The sequence below is a fragment of the Nelumbo nucifera genome, chromosome 1 (genome assembly GCF_055504915.1).
Source record: "Nelumbo nucifera cultivar China Antique chromosome 1, China Antique-T2T, whole genome shotgun sequence".
In the NCBI taxonomy this organism is placed as follows: Eukaryota; Viridiplantae; Streptophyta; class Magnoliopsida; order Proteales; family Nelumbonaceae; genus Nelumbo; species Nelumbo nucifera.
The window spans coordinates 10,331,463-10,352,000 of record NC_142649.1 but is presented as its reverse complement, the minus strand read 5'-3'; the positions used below and the strand labels follow the sequence as shown (position 1 = coordinate 10,352,000).

General features: G+C 39.3%; 1 protein-coding gene across 1 annotated transcript; it reads left to right on the top strand.

The window, feature by feature from the left end:
- Window positions 1–9,554: 9,554 nt before the first annotated feature.
- Window positions 9,555–11,388, top strand: LOC104612229 (F-box protein CPR1-like). Its single transcript, XM_088896778.1, has 2 exons — window positions 9,555–10,872; window positions 11,148–11,388. Exon 1 carries the CDS (start codon window positions 9,711–9,713, stop codon window positions 10,803–10,805), a length of 1,095 nt encoding a protein of 364 aa, XP_088752904.1. The 5' UTR covers window positions 9,555–9,710; the 3' UTR covers window positions 10,806–10,872; window positions 11,148–11,388.
- Window positions 11,389–20,538: the final 9,150 nt, after the last annotated feature.

Below are 20,538 nucleotides of genomic sequence, written 5' to 3'. Positions count from 1 at the left end.
CTTCTCTTTTGAAATTTTCTCTAAATTTTCTTTCACTTCTTTTGGATTTTTGAAACCTTATATTGAGCTTAGATTGAAAGGTGTTCCCATAGAGCTTTTATTATGCCTACTTAGACTTTTTCGTAAGCTTATAGAGAGCCTACCAACTTTGTCACTGATAGAGTGGTGATATCTTTTGTTTCCTTAATGGTGGTTACCATTGAATCATACTTTTCTACCACACTAATTAATATTTTTTCAGCCACCTTTTTTTAGTAATATCTTCTACATAGGCTTTTAATTGATTGAAAATTTATCTCAATGTAGAATAATAATCTTTAATGGTCTCAAATCCTTCATCTTCATATTCTCCGAAACCCCTTTAAGAGTTTGAAATTTAATAGTATGTACCTTGGCATTGACTTGGAACTCCTCCTTCAAGGCATCCCATGCACCTTTGTCACTTGTAGCACCACTAATTCTTAGAAAAATCGGTTCTACCATTGCTAGCTATATGTGATAGAGAGCAAAATTATCCTTCTTAGAAAAATCGGTTCTACCATTCAGACATGAAAAATGTCCTCATTTTAATGATCCAATAGTCATAGTTTTGACCACAAAAATAGGAATTGGAATCTGGCTATTAGCTAGAATGGAGGCCATGATAAGGTATATATGGGATAATAGAGATTTTTAGTTAACATGAAAAAACACCCAAAAAATAATCAAACCAGGCTGATACCAGTGTTGGGTTATTGATGAGAGTAGTGTTAGACAGTTGTATGCCCTTAGCTTCAATCAGAATGATATACATTATGGATTTATTGTAAATGAATAAAGTACATATTTGATTCATGTTCCTGTGGTGTGTTTCTGCATAATACCCTTAAACTGGACACTTAATGAGACTCGTGTTAGTTTAGAATGTTCACAGCTGTCGGATAAGTCTGGGGAGATTTATCCTGCCAAGGCTGACACTGGTGTGCTGCCAAGTGTTGGGGTGGCCTGTTTCAGCCACTAGGGTGAGACCCAAAGCGCATGCAGTGTAGGATTAATTGAACCTTTGAACCAGACCAGATTTCCAGTATTGCCCTGGACCTTGGAGATTGATGGGAAAAACTAGAAAGTTACACCTGACCCCTAGACTCGATTATGATACTACACTAGGTGTTGGATTGGGCTGTCTTTGATATGCCAATCAGTGAGATCCTTAGTGGGGGTCAAAACCTGGGTATGTTGGGACAATCCAAGAATTCATCTGAGTGGGTGATCATAGTGACAGGATCAGCCCCTTTGTTGGACAAAGGTAATGATCGGGAATGCACTCTTTCTGATGGAAACCAAGACTGCCGGCAGCCGATTTCAGTTGTTGAGATTTTGTTTAGCAAAATATATTTATATACAAATATATATATATATATATATATATATATATATATATATATATATATATATATATATATATATATATATATATATGATATGGTTTCAAAATGATTTGCAAAAGGTTTTAATTCCCGGGATCCATGGAAGTAAAGAGTGCAACACTGTTCCTTGCAGCCGAGGGAGAGGTCCTCTCTTGTCGGGTAGTGTTTGATCATTATGGGCTGAGAGGTTAAGTGTAAGACCATTGGGAATAACACCTGATGGGTTAATCTTGCATCTGCCCACAGTCCCTGGGTGTTACAAGGTGGTTTGGCCCATGGACCACTTAGGGTAAGTGTTGGGCCCATAGAGCCCATGTGATGGGTTTCAGGGGGTGCACTGTCCATAACAGTGTATTTGGCTAGGCCTTGTGACAAAGGCTGGGCTGAACCCATGTGGCTGATGTGTAGATCAATGCTTGGGTCCCACGCCATACAAGGAAGCCCAACTGGGCAGCAGTTTGGAAGGCTAAGTGAGTACATAACCCTAATGGGCCTAAAGCCCATCTCGAACTGGGCTGATTTGATCAGTTAATTAAGGGGCGAATTCTGGGATGGATCAGCTGATAGGATTGGGCCTTGACCCTATCCACTTAGAGAGTCCAATATCTAAATAAGATTTAGATCTGGAAGCCTCCTAATGAGACTAGGAGAAGGCTGATCTAATCCATAGATAAGATAAGGGTTCTCCCTTATCACTTAAAGGGACTTCTGATCCAAATGTGATTTGGATTAGCAACTCCTAATGGGATTAGGAGCTGATGCCTTTAAGGATATAAAAGAAGGAGGGGGCGGTAGCCTTTAGACATGCAAGACTTCAAAATCTCTAGTCTTCAGAGCTGAAATCACAGAAGAAGGATTTCTACAACCTCTGCAAAATTCTTTCTTGCCGCCTCCTTCCTACAGCCGCCAGACCTCCAGTTCGATCTCCAAATTCTTGGGAGAAATCAAGATTCGATCTTGATATCAGTCTTTTGCAAAAAGATAGATTGGGAGCTGTACTCACGTGCCATCCTGCGGATTCTTGCGAAGGATCCGGTTCTTTTGAAGAACACTGCTGACTCTGTTCCATCCTACACTGCGCCATCTTTAGTGGGAGCAGTTTTTGGTTCCTTCCTTGGGCATGAACACCTCCATTGGGAGATACTGTTTCTCTGTATAAGGCCCAGTTTTAAATTGTTAAAACTGCAAAAGCCCAATTAAAGGATAAAGCTATATGGGTCGAACTGATCAACTCTAATTCAACCCATATACCTGAATAATATTAATAGTTAATATTATGGATTAAAATGGACTTCTAATGGGATTTTACAAATAATTAATTGATTGGATCAATTCTTCCCTACATGTGATGTATGGATGTGTGATGTGCTGCGTTCATGGGCCATAAGTACTTGGCCCATGCAGATTCGATAGTGGCTCTTGCGCACACCATGGCTGAATGCACATCACTGCCATGGTGTCCCTTCTGGTCATTGGATGACCTCCCTCAGTGGTGGGCCCCACACATCATGAAGAGGTTACGTGCAGAACCCTAGCCGATTTAGGCCCATCAAAATCTGGCTTTATGAAAGTCAGTGGGAGCCACTTTGGTTTGACCTAAACTAAACTAGGGCGTAATGCTTATTCCCTTCAAAAAATATGAGGGCATATGATAGGGAGATTCATGTGATGAACTCTCTAAAGGCCTTTCATCATTAGCATGAGGATGGGTCCTTCAGTAATGAGGAAACACACCAGAAAATGAGCTATCCATTTGTTGTTGGGCTTGTCTGAGTGTTTCATAAGATGATAGGGGCGTCATAGACCGACGTGTGATGAACTCTCTCACGGTACCTTGGCGTTCACGAATATGATGGGTGAGCACTCACTAGACAAAAAGGTTTACCTGAAAATGGCTCTGAACCTTGTCTGATAGAGGCCAAAGGGAAAACTCATATGATGAGTGGATGTGATCCTTCACAGAAAGGTGGTGGGGTTTTGCAGCTGAAACAATTGGCTCCATGCACCCTATGTGGTTTCCCACATTTCTAGAGACAAGTCGCTGTCTCCGTCACTGAGAAGGAGGAAAATCTCAGAGATGAACAAATGGAAATGGAACATAGATTAAAAGTCATATCTGTGTAATGAACATGAATCAAATTAGGTTGTGGACTAATGTTTGTTGTTTTATCAGAAAATGACAAACGAACAATTTGCAAAGCTTCTTGGTGACAACAAGCTTAAGGGCCCAAACTATGCTGACTGGTACCATAATCTGATGCTGGTATTAACATCAGAAAAACTGGACAAGGTGGTTAAGAATCCTGCCCCGGAGCGTCCGGGTGATAAGGCTTCTGAGGCCTGAAGGAGGGACTACCAAGATTGGGAGGATAAAAACTCCCTAGCCCGCTGCTATATCATTGCTTCTTTAGACAACTCAATACAGAAGCAGTTCGATCAGATCGAACTTGCTAAGGACATATTGGACAGTCTGAAGACAATGTATGAAGAGCAGAACCGTTCTACTCGGCAGAAGGTCTTGAAATTGTTCATGACCGCGCAGATGTCCAAGGGGCAGAAGGTTCACGACCATTGTCTTCGGATGATGGGATATATCAATGAGCTGGAAGCCCTTGGATCCGGGCTAGATCTTGGCACACAAGTGGATGCCATTTTGAACTCTTTGCCCTCTTCCTTCAATGGGTTCATATTGAACTACAATATGAACAAGCTGAATGTCAGCATCCAGGAACTCAACAATATGTTGCAAAGAGCTAAGGACTTACTCAAGAAGGATGAGCTTGTACTTATGCTTGTTGAAGCTAACAAAACGGGCAAGAAAAAGAGGAAAGCAAAGAAACCTCAAAAGAAGACTACCAAACCCAAGAAGCAGAAGAAGGACAGGACATCAGATGCATGTCACTTCTGTAAACAAACTGGCCACTGGAAGAGAAACTGTCCTCAATACCTGGAATCCAAGAAAGGTAATTTCGAATCTTGTGTCATAGAAACCAATTTATTGGTGGCTTCTACATCCTGGTGTGTTGACTCCGGGGCTTCAATTCATGCGTGTAACTTACTGCAGGGGTTCAAGGTAAGCAGAAGGCTGAATGATGGAGAGGCGATGCTCTACTTGGGGACTTCTACAAGCGTTGCAGCTACGACGATAGACACCGTAGAATTAAAATTTAGAGAAGGAAATATTGTATTGAAAGATTATCTTTATGTACAAAACTTAAGAAGAAATTTGATTTCAGTCTCAAAACTGTGTGCGGATGGATATTCTATCTTTTTCAGTAATATGATTACTATTAAAAGAAACAATAAATTCATCGCATACAGAGAACTGGAGAACGGTCTCTATGTTCTACATCATTCTCTAAAAACTAACATAGCCGAAACTACGTCGACTGATATCCCCAAGAAAAGAGTACGTGATACAGTTAATCCCACGTGCCTGTGGCATTACCGACTTGGCCATATCAGTATTGACCGAATCACAAGACTGGTAAAGGATGGTCCTTTGGATTTTCTAACTATAGAAGATCTTCCCACTTATGAGCCTTGCCTTCAAGGTAAGATGACAAAGAGGCCATTTAACGGTAAGCCTGAAAGATGTACAGGCACGCTTGACCTTATACATATTGATGTATTTGGTCCCTTGAGTGTTAGGATCCATAACCAGCACGTGTATTTCATTACATTTACCGATGACTATTCTCAATATGGTTACGTGTACCTAATGAGACATAAGTTCGAATCCTTTGAAAAGTTCAAAGAGTTCAGACAAGAGGTCGAGAAACAGTTAGGGAGAGAAATTAAGTCCATTCGATCGAATCGAGGTGGCGAGTATCTCTCTGACGAATTCAGGGACTACTTGAAAGGTCAATGGGATAGTATCACAGTTGGCTCCTCCTGCTACACCACAACTTAATGGTGTTTCAGAGAGGAGGAATAAGACCTTATTGGATATGGTCCGGTCACTTCTCATCCATTCAGAGTTACCCACATCCTTTTGGGGATATGCATTGGAGACTGCGATATACGTGCTGAATCGGGTTCTAACCAAATCGGTTCCTAAGACTCCCTATGAGCTTTGGACCAGAAAGAAACCAAGTGTACGGCACTTGAAGGTTTGGGGTTTGTCCGGCTCATGTTAAAAGAACGAATCCGGACAAATTGGAATCCAAAACCAGCCGTTGCCTATTCGTAGGCTACCCGAAGAGCTCTGTAGGTTACCTATTCTATGATCCAAATGAGCAGAAGGTGTTCTGCAGTCGGAATGCACAATTCTTGGAAAATGATTACATCCTAGACAACCTTCGTCAGGAAATTATTCTTGATGAGGAGAGCTCAGATGTAGTGGGAGGTGTCCCACAAGTTCCAGGTAGTGACCAACTTAGAAGATCTACCCGGGTATCCAGGCCACCAGTCTGTTTTGGTTATGATCAGTATAGTTACCTAGTGGAAACCTTGACTAGTGAAGAGGATCCCGTGACTTATGCGGAAGCTATGTTGGACATAGACTCCCTTAAGTGGGTAGATGCCATGAGAGCTGAGATGGACTCAACGGAGATCAATGGAGTCTGAACTCTAGTGGATCCGCCCTCCGGGGTAAAAGCAATCGGTTGTAAATGGATCTTCAAGAAGAAGAAAGGCCCCGATGGTAGGGTTGAGACCTACAAAGCTCATCTGGTGGCGAAAGGGTACACTTAGAAAGAAGGCATCGATTATGAGGAAACTTTTTCGCCTGTGGCCATGCTTAAATCCATTAGGATCCTGCTAGCTGTAGCAGCATACCATGACTATGAGATTTGGCAGATGGATGTCAAAACTGCGTTCCTGAATGGAGATCTTACTGAATATATCTATATGCAGCAACCACAAGGTTTTGTAGCTGCGGGTCAGGAACACATGGTGTGTAAACTAAATAGGTCCATATATGGACTTAAGCAAGCTTCTAGGAGTTGGAACATCCGGTTTGACTCTACCGTCAAAAAGTTTGACTTTGAGCAGAATCCGGATGATCCCTGTGTTTACAGGAAGACCAGTGGCGACAAGGTTATGTTTCTGGTTCTGTATGTAGACGACATTCTACTCATTGGGAATGATGTAGGAATGTTGACTACGGTGAAAGTATGGCTGTCACAGCAATTCTCCATGAAAGATCTTAGAGAAGCCTCCTACATACTGGGTCTTTGACTCTATAGAGATAGATCGAAGCGAATAATAGGATTATCCCAATCTGCTTATATTGACAAAATAGTCAAGAGATACAGCATGGAGAACTCTAAGAAAGGAAATGTTCTTTTCAGGCATGGAGTCAATCTCTCCAAGAAGATGTCTCCCAAGACCTCTGAGGAGATTGAGGGCATGAAGGACGTTCCCTATGCCTCTGCTGTAGGGAGCATCATGTATGCCATGCTATGCAGTCGTCCTGACATTGCTTAGGTAGTGAGTGTGGTAAGCAGATTCCAGGCCAACCCAGGGAAGGAGCACTGGACTGCTATGAAATGCATACTTAAGTACCTTCGAAGGACAAAAGAGTTTTGTCTGGTATTCGATGGTAGTTCACTACAGATCTAGGGGTATACTGATGCCAATTTCCAGTCAGATCCAGATGATAGAAAGACTACATCTGGGTATGTTTTCAAAATAGGATCGTGTGCTGTTTGCTGGAAAATCAGCAAACAGGGGTCCACAGCAGACTCCACAACTGAAGCTGAATACATTGCTGCAAGTGAAGCTACCAAGGAAGCCGCGTGGATGAAGAAGTTGGTTCACGAATTGGGAGTAGTTCCGTCCAGCACATCACCCATTCCATTGTTGTGTGACAACAATGGAGCGATCACTCAGGCCAAGGAGCCTCGAGCCCACTCGAAGTCGAAGCACATCGAGAGGAAGTACCACGTACTCCGGGAGATTGTTGGTAGAGGGGACGTCTTGATTCAGAAGGTAGCATCAACGGAGAATGTAGCAGATCCATTGATTAAGCCACTAACACAGAAAGTGTTTGAGAAACACGTGGAAAGTATGGGACTCCGGCTTATACCAGATTGGACCTAAGTGCAAGTGGGAGCTGTTAGACAGTTGTATGCCCTTAGCTTCAATCGGAATGATGTACATTATGAATTTATTATAAATGAATAAAGTACATATTTGATTGATGTTCATGTGGTGTGTTTCTATGTAATACCCTTAAACTGGACACTTAATGAGACTCGTGTTAGTTTAGAATGTTCACAGCCGTTGGATAAGTCTGGGGAGATTTATCCTGCCAAGGCTGACACTGGTGTGCTGCTAAGTGTTGGGGTGGTCTGTCTCAGCCATTAGGGTGAGACCCAAAGTGCATGCAGTGTAGGATTAATTGAACCTTTGAACCAGACCAGATTTCCAGTATTGCCCTGGACCTTGGAGATTGATGGGAAAAACTAGAAAGTTACACATGACCCCTAGACTCGATTATGATACTACACTAGGTGTCGGATTGAGCTATCTTTGATATGCCAATCAGTGAGATCCTTAGCGGGTGTCAAAACCTGGGTATGTTGGGACAGTCCGAGAATTCATCTGAGTGGGTGATCATAGTGACAGGATCAGCCCCTTTGTCGGACAAAGGTAATGATCGGGAATGCACTCTTTTTGATGGAAACCAAGACTGCCGGCAGCCGATTTCAATTGTTGAGATTTTGTTTTGCAAAATATATTTATATATATATATATATGATATGGTTTCAAAATGATTTGCAAAAGGTTTTAATTCCCGGGATCCATGGAAGCGAAGAGTGCAACACTGTTCCTTACAGCCAAGGGTCTTGTCGGGCAGTGTTTGATCATTATGGGCTGAGAGGTTAAGTGTAAGACCATTGAGGATAACACATGATGGGCTAATCTTGCATCTGCCTACAGTCCCTGGGTGTTACATAACAGTGGGTGCACTGCCCATAGAGCCCATGTGATGGGTTTCAGGGGGTGCATTGTCCATAACAGTGTATTCGGCCAGGCCTTGTGACAAAGGCTGGGCTGAACCCATGTGGCTGATGTGTAGATCAATGTTTGGGTCCCACCATACAAGGAAGCCCAACTGGGCAGCAGTTTGGAAGGCTAAGTGAGTACATAACCCTAATGGGCCTAAAGCCCATATCGAACAAGACTGATTTGATCAGTTAATTAAGGGGCGAATTCTGGGACGGATCAGCTGATAGGATTGGGCCTTAACCCTATCCACTTAGAGAGTCCAATATCTAAATAAGATTTAGATCTGGAAGCCTCCTAATGAGACTAGGAGAAGGCTGATCTAATCCATAGATAAGATAAGGGTTCTCCCTTATCACTTAAAGGGAGTTTTGATCCAAATGTGATTTGGATTAGCAACTCCTAATGGGATTAGGAGCTGATCCCTTTAAGGATATAAAAGGAGGAGGGGGCGACAGCCTTTAGACATGCAAGACTTCAAGATCTCTAGTCTTCGGAGCTGAAATCACAGAAGAAAGATTTCGGCAACCTCTGCAAAATTCTTTCTTACCGCCTCCTTCCTGTAGCCACCATACCTCCAGTTCGATCTCCAAATTCTTGAGAGAAATCAAGATTCAATCTTGATATCAGTCTTGCAAAAAGATAGATTGGGAGCTGTACTCACGTGCCATCCTGCAGATTCTTGCGAAGGATCTGGTTTTTAGAAGAACACTACTGACTCTGCTCCATCCTACACTGCGCCATCTGCAGTGGGAGTAGTTTTTGGTTCCTTCGTTGGGCGTGAACACCTCCTACTGGTTTTTTTTCAGATTTGGCTTGGTTCTTGGTTCAAGATTGATCATTGAAAAATGTGTTTTTCTAAAATAGGGAATTCGATTCCCAGTAGAGATGGGAGAAAATTTTGAAATTCGCCCAGCCCATTCTGTATGATTTGGGCGTCCATATGATGGATATCCCATCCCTTCAAGTAGAATTGTTAGAACTTGGGATATGTGTTAGATATTGTGTTAGTTTATAGAAGGAAGGATAGTGGTGTGAGAAAGAATAAACTAGGTAAGATTCGTAGCAAATGGTAAAAATTCAAGACTCGTAGACATTTTATGTAAGAATAAACTAGGTATGTTAGATTGGTGTGGAACTGTTTTTTATGTAAAATTTTTACGTTCTCCATGTGGGTTAGTTGCGTTTCTAGCAACAAATGGGTATTGAATAAACTATTTTTTTGGTGTGTCGGTTATCTTTTAGAGCTTCTGTATACAACTTTGAAGAGTGCAGTCTGCAGGATTTTCCATTCTCCATCTCTCTTGTTATCAAGTTTCTTGGATTTGTGCAAGAAAGCTTGTTAGAGAAATGCAGCGACAAGAAGAGAATGAAACCAAACAAGTAAACGTGCCGGAGGAGATCATCGTCCGCATACTTTCGAGGCTATCTGCCATCAAGTCGCTCTTGCGTTTCTGGTGCATTTGCAAACCCTGGGGCGCTCTAATTAGCAATCAAGATTTCATTAAAATGCATCTCAAACGATCTTCTGAGGATCAAAACCCCAGCCTCATCGTTTACCGCGAACCACATTGCTACTCCATTGATTTCGATGCATTTGATCTTCGGAAAAACATGGTGAGACTTGATTTTGCATTTCTCGAGGAATTGTCAACAAGATTTTCAATACAAAGTTCTTGTAACGGTGTGCTCTGCTTAGCTAATTCGGACACTGTATTCCTATGGAACCCATCTACCAGAAAGCACAAGAAATTACCTCCGCAGTGTCAATTCCCCGGCGTAATAGGTATCAGTGTCTGGACATTGGGTTACTCTCCGAGAACTGAAGAATACAAAGTACTAAGGTTTATATATATTCGTGATGAGTCTAATGAGTCATTAATCGTTGGATGGGAAGTGATGGTGCACACAGTTGGTACTGATTCATGGAGAAACCTGGGACAAATCCCTTGGAATCTTAGTGACGAAATGCCTTGGGAGACTCGTGTTAATGGAACTCCTTATTGGATTGCATTTCGCTGGCCGGAACCACGTGACCTGATCGTATCTTTTGATGTAGGGGATGAGGAATTCAGAGAGATCCCAATTCCCAACACCAGCAGTGAAGAGGAATTTCGCATCGTATTAAAGGATGTGGGAGTTGTGAGAGGACGCCTCTTTTATATTGAACGTCTTCCTGATAATTTCATTGAGGTCTGGGTTATGGAGGATTGTGAAATTAAGGACTCCTGGGTCAAACTTTTTCGGACTAAATTCGATGTGGATTTAAGATGCTTTAAGCCCTTTTTCTTTTCAAAGGATGGCGAAATTGTACTACTGGAAGAGGATAGCAAGAAGTTTATCTTGTGTGACCCGAAAAGAAATGTGGTTAGGGAAATTAGAGCTTTTCCTGAGGCAGGTTGGTTTATATGCTGTTCTTATTTGAGGAGTCTGGTTACTTTTTAGGCTGAAGATGGGATTGCTGGCCTACAGTATGATAGGGAAGTAACAAAGAAAAGATCAGGGAGGTGAGGTAAAGTTAATTAGCTGCTAGCTTCCAATCTATTTCTGTACATTTCCCCCCTTCAATCTTTATGTTAATTTATGCTTCTTAGAGCTGATTTCATTGTGATGGCTTCAAATGTTTCTTCTATATATATAACAGTTTATTTCAGTCTATTCAATTTGCTTATTTATGGATAAGCAATGTTTATGTTGCTTCTTCATAGAATTGTTTGCCACTTTGCTAGTGTTTATCTTCTTCAATTTCTTAACCATCCAATTCTTAATGGTTTATATTTCATCCAGGATGATGCTGGAGTAAGTTGCTTGCTAACAATGAGAACACAAGGGCAGAAGAAAATGAATAATGGAAAGGAAGAATTGGCATACTCATTTTGTGCAGAAAGCATCCATTGTTCATGGTTGTATTAAACTGTATGAACATTATCTGTGTGTAGTGACTATACTAGATTGTTCCAGAATTTAAGTAGTATCATGCCAGGTTCATCTTGTATCTGGAGATCTGCCCAACTGTTTTTGAACTGGAAAATCAATTGATGTCTTGTTTTGTGAAGTAGTCGTTAACTTGTTATTAGTAGTATCGCGGAAGGTTCAAAGTATCGATTCATACTGGTCCATATTGGCCAATACGTATTGTATCAGTGCCTTCCCCATACATCCCTACAGAGGTGTTTTGGGTCGGCAAGTGGTTCAGGAGGTAGACTGGCCTTAAACTGGGTTCTCTGAAACAGATTAGAAAAAAAATAAAAAAACAAAAAAAATGTACCGATACAGGCCGATACACCCTACCAACATACCGGTGAGTATCAATACTTTGAACCTTGGTATGATGATAAGCTTGCTATTTCAGATTTCTTATATGTGTATACCACCTTATCATACATTAGTCCCTTTAAACTGTTTTGCTCTGAATCATATGGATGAATCTATCTTTCACGAAGGTACTTGTTTAATATCAGGTGGTGGGTTAAATTCCAAGAGAGCATAGAGAATCGGGCATATCTATGATTTTGAATAATATTTCTAAGATAATATTGTCAAGTTATACACTATGATGTGTGCATTCTTCAGATCCATATAGCTTTGTAGAAGTAAAGAGATAAATTTAACTGTATCAAACATGGTTTTCAAACTGCTGTTGATCCGGACGGTTGGACTATTCGGCCCAGAAACCATTCAGGCAATCGGTTCCGTTTACCTCAAACCCGGTTCCTGACCAAAAACCATTGAAAAAGTCAATGACCTGTTGACTCAGACGGTCAAACCATCGACTTGTTGACCCGTTCAATGGTTTTTGGCCATTTTTTTATTTTTTAATTGTTTTTGTCAAAACAGGTTGTGTGTTCGAACTGGACAGTTGGACCATTAACCCAAAAACTGATGGCCAGAACGGTTCCATTTCTATAATGCCTTTTAAAAGCATGGTATCAAATATTGCAATGCAAGGTGCCAAATAGCATGGGCATGACTTTACTCCCAACATGGGCCACCCTCCTCTTGTATATCCCATTTGATTATCTATGTAAAATCAAATGTTGCTTTGCTCTCTTTTTCAGGAGTTTATGGTTGAGGGTAGGGGTAGAGGGTAGAGGTAGATGGAGGCAACATTTTGGAAAATGTTTGCATCTAGTTATCATCTTGTGTCTGTTGCTTTTCTATGTTCTAGGGATTTCAATGGTTGTGGTATTAATTATTTCATAGAAACTATTAGATACCTATTGAACTGTTTGTTTTCCAAAAGAAAAAAAGAAATAATTATCACAAGCAATTGCTAAATATATACTTAAAATAAAAAAAAGGATGTATAAAGCCAATTAATGATCAACAATTTCACTTGCAGGTTAGATGATAAAACACTGGATTTACTATTTCAGGTTATTTATTTATTTTTTTTGCTGACTTAATTCTTGTATCCATATGAAATAAAATTTCCCTGGTCCCTACATAAATCTGAAAAAAGAACATGGGATTCTTGGTCAATGGGAACCAAAATCCCATTGACCAACTTCCCCCCTCTCAAAATTCAAAAAAAGAACGCTCCCTAAAAGTCATCAGTCCACATGACTAAAATAGGGGATCTGTTTAGTAAAACCATATATCTGCGTGCTTATTGGGTTGAAGGTTGCTCCATTTCTTTCTTTATTTGGTTAGAAAAAGAATGTCACTGAAGTTATAACCTTAGTGTTCAATAAAATAAGTCACTCTATGGCCTCAAGCAGGCTTCACAGCAATGGTTCGCAAAATTCAACAAGCTTTCCTTGACATTGGGTTCCAGCAGTTAGTGGCCGGCTACTCCTTGTTCACTTCACACCAGTCCAACTCATACATTGCTGTCCTTGTGTATGTGGAAGATCTAATCATCACCAAGAATTATCCAACTCGCACTGCTTCTCTTAAAAGCCACATAAACAATTGCTTTAAGACAATGGACCTCGGGCCCTTACATTATTTCTTGGGCATTGAAGTCTTCAGAACTACTAATGGAATTTTCCTTAATCAACATAAGTATATTCTTGACATCATTACCGAAGCGGACATGCTTGACTATAAACTGAGCCCGACTCCTATGGAACAACATAAGCATTTCATTGATGACTCTAGTCTACCCATCACTGACCCTACCCGGTATAGGCACTTAGTAGATCGATTGGTTTATCTTACAGTCACCCGACCTTATTTAAGCTTTGCAGTCCACTCTCTTAGTCAGTTCATGAATGATCCCCGTCAAGAACATTTGGATGCTGCCCTTCGTATTGTTCGATACCTCAAGGCCACCCCGACACATGGACTATTTCTATCATCAAACAATGACTTCCAGTTTCAAGGTTACCGTGACTTTGATTGGGCTAGTTATCCAATCACTCGGCGATCAACCACAGGATATATCACCTTTCTTGGCAACTCACCACTTTCTTGGAAGACCAAGAAACAACATACAGTCTCACACTCCTCTACAGAAGCTGAATATTGGGCAATGGCTGTTGCTACTTGCGAACTTTTGTGCTGTTGCTACTTGCGAACTTTTGTGGCTTAAGAGAATCCTTGTTGATCTTACAATTACCCTTCTAGAACCCATGCAACTCCATTGCGATAGCAAAGTTGTAGTACACATTGCAGCCAATCCAGTCTTTCATGAGCGTATGAAACACATCGACATTGATTGTCACTTTGTATGTGAACATATTTAGAAGAAGAAAATTCAGACTTTTTCACATTTCTGGCGCCCTTCAGACAGCTGACCTTCTTACAAAAGCTCTCAGTGCAGACCGATTTCAACAGCTATTATCTAAGTTGGGCGTTGCTTTCCACATCCAACTTGAGAGGGGGGTGTTAGCCAAAACATAGGTGGTTATAACAACTTTGTAAATAGGCCACGTGGCCTCCCACTTGTCCAATTCAGTTAGACGGTGGCCTCCCACTTGTCCAAATCAGTTAGACTTGTATCTATATATATGCAGTAATAAGGTATTTCTTTGCACTTGTTATCAAGATACCAATTTACATATGTTGAGTGCTTTTCATATTAGGGATGATCTGTATAGAGGATTTATTGGTTGGTTATTGGCCCGAGTTCATGGTTTAGACTGGTATATTCCTTGTGATTTTTATTGAGAGGAAGTGGAGGGGGTTCATAGGATATAATGGAATGAATGTGAGAGGATCAGAGGGCATTTGCAGTTGGTTCACACATCTAGTATTTCTACCTTGTTCTTTCCTTTCTTTTGAAAAAGGTAAAATATGTATTGAATGTTATTATGTGATACATCCATGATTCAAACCCCAGCTGTAAAACAAATATATATATATATATATATATATATATATATATATATATATATATATATATAAAAGCTATTCCTCCAGTTGCTTTTGATATTCATCATTTCAATTACAGAATTTTTGATATTCCTTTCCTTTATTTCTTGGAAGTCTTGACATTATTGTATTGTGGTAAACTGGTTTGGAGAAGACTCACAGAAAGTCGAGCTAGTAGTGATTCATAATGGACATTAAAACCCTATAATTTCATCTTAGTTCTTTCTCACTTTTCTTATGCAGTTATCTTTATTTATATCAAGGTACCAGCGAGACAACCTTCGGGAACTAACATAACAAAGCATATATAAATGGAATCCTTCACAGAAATATTTTGTTTATGTTGTCAGTGGAACCCATGATTAACCCAAGCTTAAATTTCTTGGCTACCTGTATTTTAAACTTCAGATACTAATGGAATACGATTCAGGTTCTCCGATTAGAGAGACCCATTTAACTAAGTAGCTTCGGTCAATGACTATCGATGATTCGAGCAATCCAACAAAACTAATCCGAATGTTTGTCAGTTTGCTTATTACAATCAAAGTACATATGTTTGTCAGTTTGATCGAATACAGTTGAATTTGTGTTTTTGTTGGAATATTTTTGTGCTTTAGGTTGTGTCTGGAAACGATGCAAATGGAGTGTAAGTCTAGTTCAAGGTAAATTTGTTTTTGCATCCATTACAGCTAAAAGTCTGATAAAAAGGTAAATTTGTCAGTGCAAAACAAATTCAACTTTGCAATTTATATGGACCACTTTACACTCAACATATTTGCATTCACACTTATTGCATCGTTTCCAAGTGCAGCCTTAACAGAAAAAAATCAGATTTTAACTAGCACAAAAGTAAATGCCAATCTGTTTGAGTGTGCATGTCTTATAAGAGAGAATTCGCTAATCCAACAACCTGCCCAAGTTGAATACCGAGTTCAACAAGTTGTAAATTGATGTAATCATTTATCGTTCAATAAACCTACTGAGACTTCATTTCTTTGTTTTCATTGTTTGATTGTGCATGTCTTATAAAAGAGCAGATTAGCATCAGTTTTTCTAAGCCACCTAACTTTTTGGACCTTTAGTATATGCTTGTTCTACTCCTATTAGTTTTAATTACTATTTAGGTGTTGAATCCACAAAGAAGCTGATTAAACCAACAAAAGGAGTTATCGGTAAGAATGAATAACCTAGAAAAAATGATTTTCTAAAAATAAAAAGAAGAGCAAAAGTATTTGAATAAAAGTAACGATTATTAAAGGATGAAAAGTAGTTTGTGATGAACAAAGCTTCGAGATTCACTTGATCGATTTGCTTAACTGGTTTTGACTTTGATTCATATTTATTACTCAATTGCAAGTTTCACATCCCAAACAAACAATCGAAAAATATAACTTTGAAACCAACGACAAGAACAAAAGTATTTGTTCTAAGACAATTAATTTTCAATGAAGAACAGAATGATCTATTCTTACAAGCTACCCAAGAATGACAACATATCATATTGACAGTATTGCAATCAAGGATCAACTCATAAAATAAATCTACCCAATCAATTATTTTCTAACAAATTGCACATAAAAAAAGCATGACTAATCTTATATGAAAATTGAAGAATATAACTTCAGGGTTTATCAAAATAATTAAATAAATCTCTTAAGAACAAAGTTAAACATTGAAATCTCTCAAGGAATCAAAGTAAAATGACAAGTAAAACGCATCGATCAAGATCCTCCCTAGCCTTGTTGAAGCTTTAACCGTGCTTGGACGTCATTCTCTCATCTTCTCCTCTGTGAAAGACTGAGAGAATAATGCCAAAATAACCTCTGCAAGTCGTCCCCCTTTTAGGTTAGATTTTTCCTTTTTATCGTGCTGCTAGGCTCCTCAATCTGCTCAACCCAGATCTGCATCTTATTCCCCAATTGTCGCCTAGATAGAGATTGATTTAGAGAAAGATATCAACATATGAATTGTAGCTCTATCTCTTAGCTGTCCATATCCTCAAGAATCACTGAATTTTGGCATTTGTAAAGAAAGATATGCCCAAAATACTGGACTCTATTTAGAGTAAAACGGGAAAAGAATCAGCACTCATACTTGGGCCATGGAACTTGGGTTTGGGTTTCTTGGACTTATGTTTGGGATTTCCTCCATTCAATTATTAATTATTTAAGTATAAAAAGTTGCACAAATAATAAAATTGACATTTATAAAATTATTATGAAAAAATATTACTTTTAAGCTCTTTATTTTACAAATGTCAATTGTTGAGCACACTTTAGATATGCATTTTCATGCTTTCGTCACAACCCCCAACCAGCATATTGCTAGTCCCTAGCAATTTAAGTGCAAATAAAAAGATAAAGCATGACGATTAGCTTAAATAGAAATCCAGCAAAACCCCCTAGGAATTTCAAACTAAAAGGTCAGAAAAAGATCACAAATGCTATCAAGATTACTTCAATTATAAATTCCAAAAGTGAATGTGTGTTAATTAAGCGAAACCTTCATACCACAAACCGCAACACATATAACCTTGAGAATTAATCAAAGTAAAAGCCTCAACTCCATATCCTCACAGGTAAGTTGTTTTAAGGCAAAGGATTTCTCCCATGGAGTTGGAAATCAAATAATCACTCAAAGAAAAGGCCAAATTTACGGACAAACAAACAAACGATCATTGATCAAAAGATAGGAAAGTTAGTTGTTTAGAATTCCACCATTCTTACCACCAACCAACTTTAGGATTTCAATCAGTCAAATATGAGAGCAATGCAAATAGAAATCGAGCCTAGTGAGAAAGACTGTTCCCCAAGAAAATAAGTTTGTCTTTTGAATTGACGGAAGACTTTATTGTGGGAGACTTTATTGTACTGAAACTTATTCTTCAATTTCTTTTTCTTTTGTTTTTTTCTCTTTTTCTTTCTCACTTTTTTTTTTTGATAATGCAAAGTAGGGAAGTGCAGAGTTTCTCACTTAACTAATATTACACATGTCCAAAGGCTTCACATAACATAACACGAACTAGCTTCCCCTCTCTTTTTTTCTTGGAAATTGACTAATTTTTTTTCGGAAATTAACTAATATCATCCTTCAGCTTATCATCCAAATATTCCTCAAACTAAGTAATGTCATTCTAAACAACAACTAACCAATTCAATAGATCAATGAAAGTTCATAAGTTGTTTCCTCAACTCTCCACTCACTCACAAAAGATGTGTGAGTCTAGAAAAATGTGCACTTAAACATGACGATTATCTTAGCTATATATATTGAACATCCATCTAACCACAAAGTTTAGTATTGTGCGTAGAAAGTTTTCAGAGGTTATTCCTTGATAATCAAGATAGAAAAGTGACTTAAACCAAACAATTTTGAAATCATACCGTGATAGAAGAGCAGGAAATCCAATCTAAGCTTCTCAAGCATGCAATGCAAATTTATTCACACGAAACTACCAGAATAAAAATAATAAGTAAAGTGTTGGTTGTCTCTCTTTCACACAAGAAGAATGTATATAAAAAAGTGTGCATATTATGTGCTTGCAATGCTACCACCCCCAATCTAAACGAGACAGTGTCCTCATTGGCATAAAAATAAAAGAAATAGCAAAGCAAAGGGTAGGGGAAACCTGATTGATGGACTGAGACTAGACCTGCAAATTGCTCAACTAGAAGAAGGAAACATAAAAAAACTAATAAAAGAAAAACAAAAACAAAAAAAAAGAAAAGAAAGATAAAAATGGTAGTGCAGAAAGATAGAACCTGATTAAGCATTGTAGACCGAAGCTACAAGAGTGATCTTCTTAGGTTGGTCTACCCTCTCCACATCATGCTTCAACCATTGTCCATTAACTCAAAGAACTCTCCCCTTTCAGACAAGATATGTCTCAAAACAATACCTAGTCCCAAAAATGCATGTTTCAATCCTTCAGGAAGTGGGGATATCTCTATTTTTGGTGTCTCCATAGAAGATTGCTTCGGCTGTTCACTTTCATGCGGTAACTCCTCAAAGCGTGGTTGCCAAAACTTCTTCTACTTATCCTGCATGTCATTAGAAATAGAGGAAACATTAGAGACATCATTAATAGGATAAAACCAAAATTCAGAATTCAAATCAGAATTACAGAGGAGATATTCTAAAGATTCAGAATTTCCCTTTCATCTACTTCCTTCGCAATGAGAGAGTCTATCATGTAGGTATGATAGCACTCGCCCTCATCTCGGGGCTGCTTCCCAACAAGAAAAATATTCACCTAAAGAGTCATATTCCCAAGTGAATGTTTCATCAAACCATTCGTATAATTAATAAGAGCATTGGCTGTAGCAAGGAATGGCCTTTCTAAAATAAGCGGAATCTTTGACTCACTATCAACCACACATTATCTAAAACCAGAAATCCAACAAGATAATAGAACTTATCAATCTGAACTGAAGTGTCTTCTACTATCCCCCTCGGTTTTCGGATAGAATAATCAGCCAGCTATAATACCACAAACGTGGGTTTTATCTCTACAAGACCTAATTGCATGTAAACCGAGTAAGGCACTAAATTTACACTTGCTCCTAAGTCCAAGAGAGATTGACTGAACTCTTGTGTCTCAATATGGCAGGCAATTGTGGGGCACCCTGGATCTTTGTACTTCGGCAGTGTTCTCTGCTCAATCACTGCACTTACCTGTTCTGTCAGAAATGCAGTTTTGTTGACATGTTGTCTCCTTTTCATGGTACATAGATCCTTGATCACCTTGGCATAAGCTGGTACCTGCTTAATCACATGCAACAAAGGTAGATTAATCTTAACTTCTTTCAAATGTTCCAAAATCTCAACTTGGTTGCCTAAAAATTTTCCTCCAAATCTGAGAGCTTGGGGAAAGGGCACTTGGATCATAGCCTTCTTTTCTGGTTCTTTTGAGGGGGCATCTTCAGTTCTACTCGAAGAGGTGACATTTGTGCGGGGTGGGCTTGGCAAGGGCCCATCTTAAACCTTACCACTACGAGTAGTGATGACGTGGACCCCATTAATGTTCTCTGAATCAGAGGTGGATCCCTGTACCATATGTGACCCCTTCGGATTGGTCTAAGGTTGAGATGGAATTTTGCCTCTCTCTTGTATAGTAAGAGCATTGGTAATCTTAGTTATCTGATCCTTGATATCCTTGTTCTCTTTAACCACCTATGCAAGAACAGATTCAAACTTTTGGTTAGTCTTATTTTGTGCTTCCATAAATGCTTGAAGTGTTTCCTCTAAATGATTCCTATTTGGTCGATCATTGTATTGGGGTGCAGGATGAAATCTGGATGGTTGCGCTTCTACCCTCCAATTATTGTTGGACGATGTGGATTGGTCCTGATCAGCCTACCAACTAAAATTGAGATGGTTACTCTAGCTAGGGTTGTAGGTCTCTGAATAGGGTGAGAAAGGTTTCCTATACATTCCTATGGCATTACACTGTTTTTCATCAACCTCTCTCATCTCACCATAGGTTGGGCAATCTTGAGCTAAGTGATCCAATCCCCCATAGACAAAACATGAAGTTTGAGTTTCTACCCTAGCAACCGTGTGGGTAACTTTATTATTTCTCATCTTTAAGGCCTCAAGTTCCCTAGTTATAGCTTCTAATTGGTCTTTGAGGTTGTCTTCCTCCTTAAGATGGTAAATCCTAGTTGGACATGACCTATTAGTAATATCAGTAGCACTAGGTCCAGTCCATGTGTGGGCTTTCTCAGCTAACTCATTCAGGTAATCTATGGCTTCTTCAGGATCCTTTTGCAAAAGTTCCCCATTACACATCATCTCTATGAATTGGCACTCCCTGTTGGTTAAACCCTCATAAAAATAACTAACTATCCTCCAATTTTCA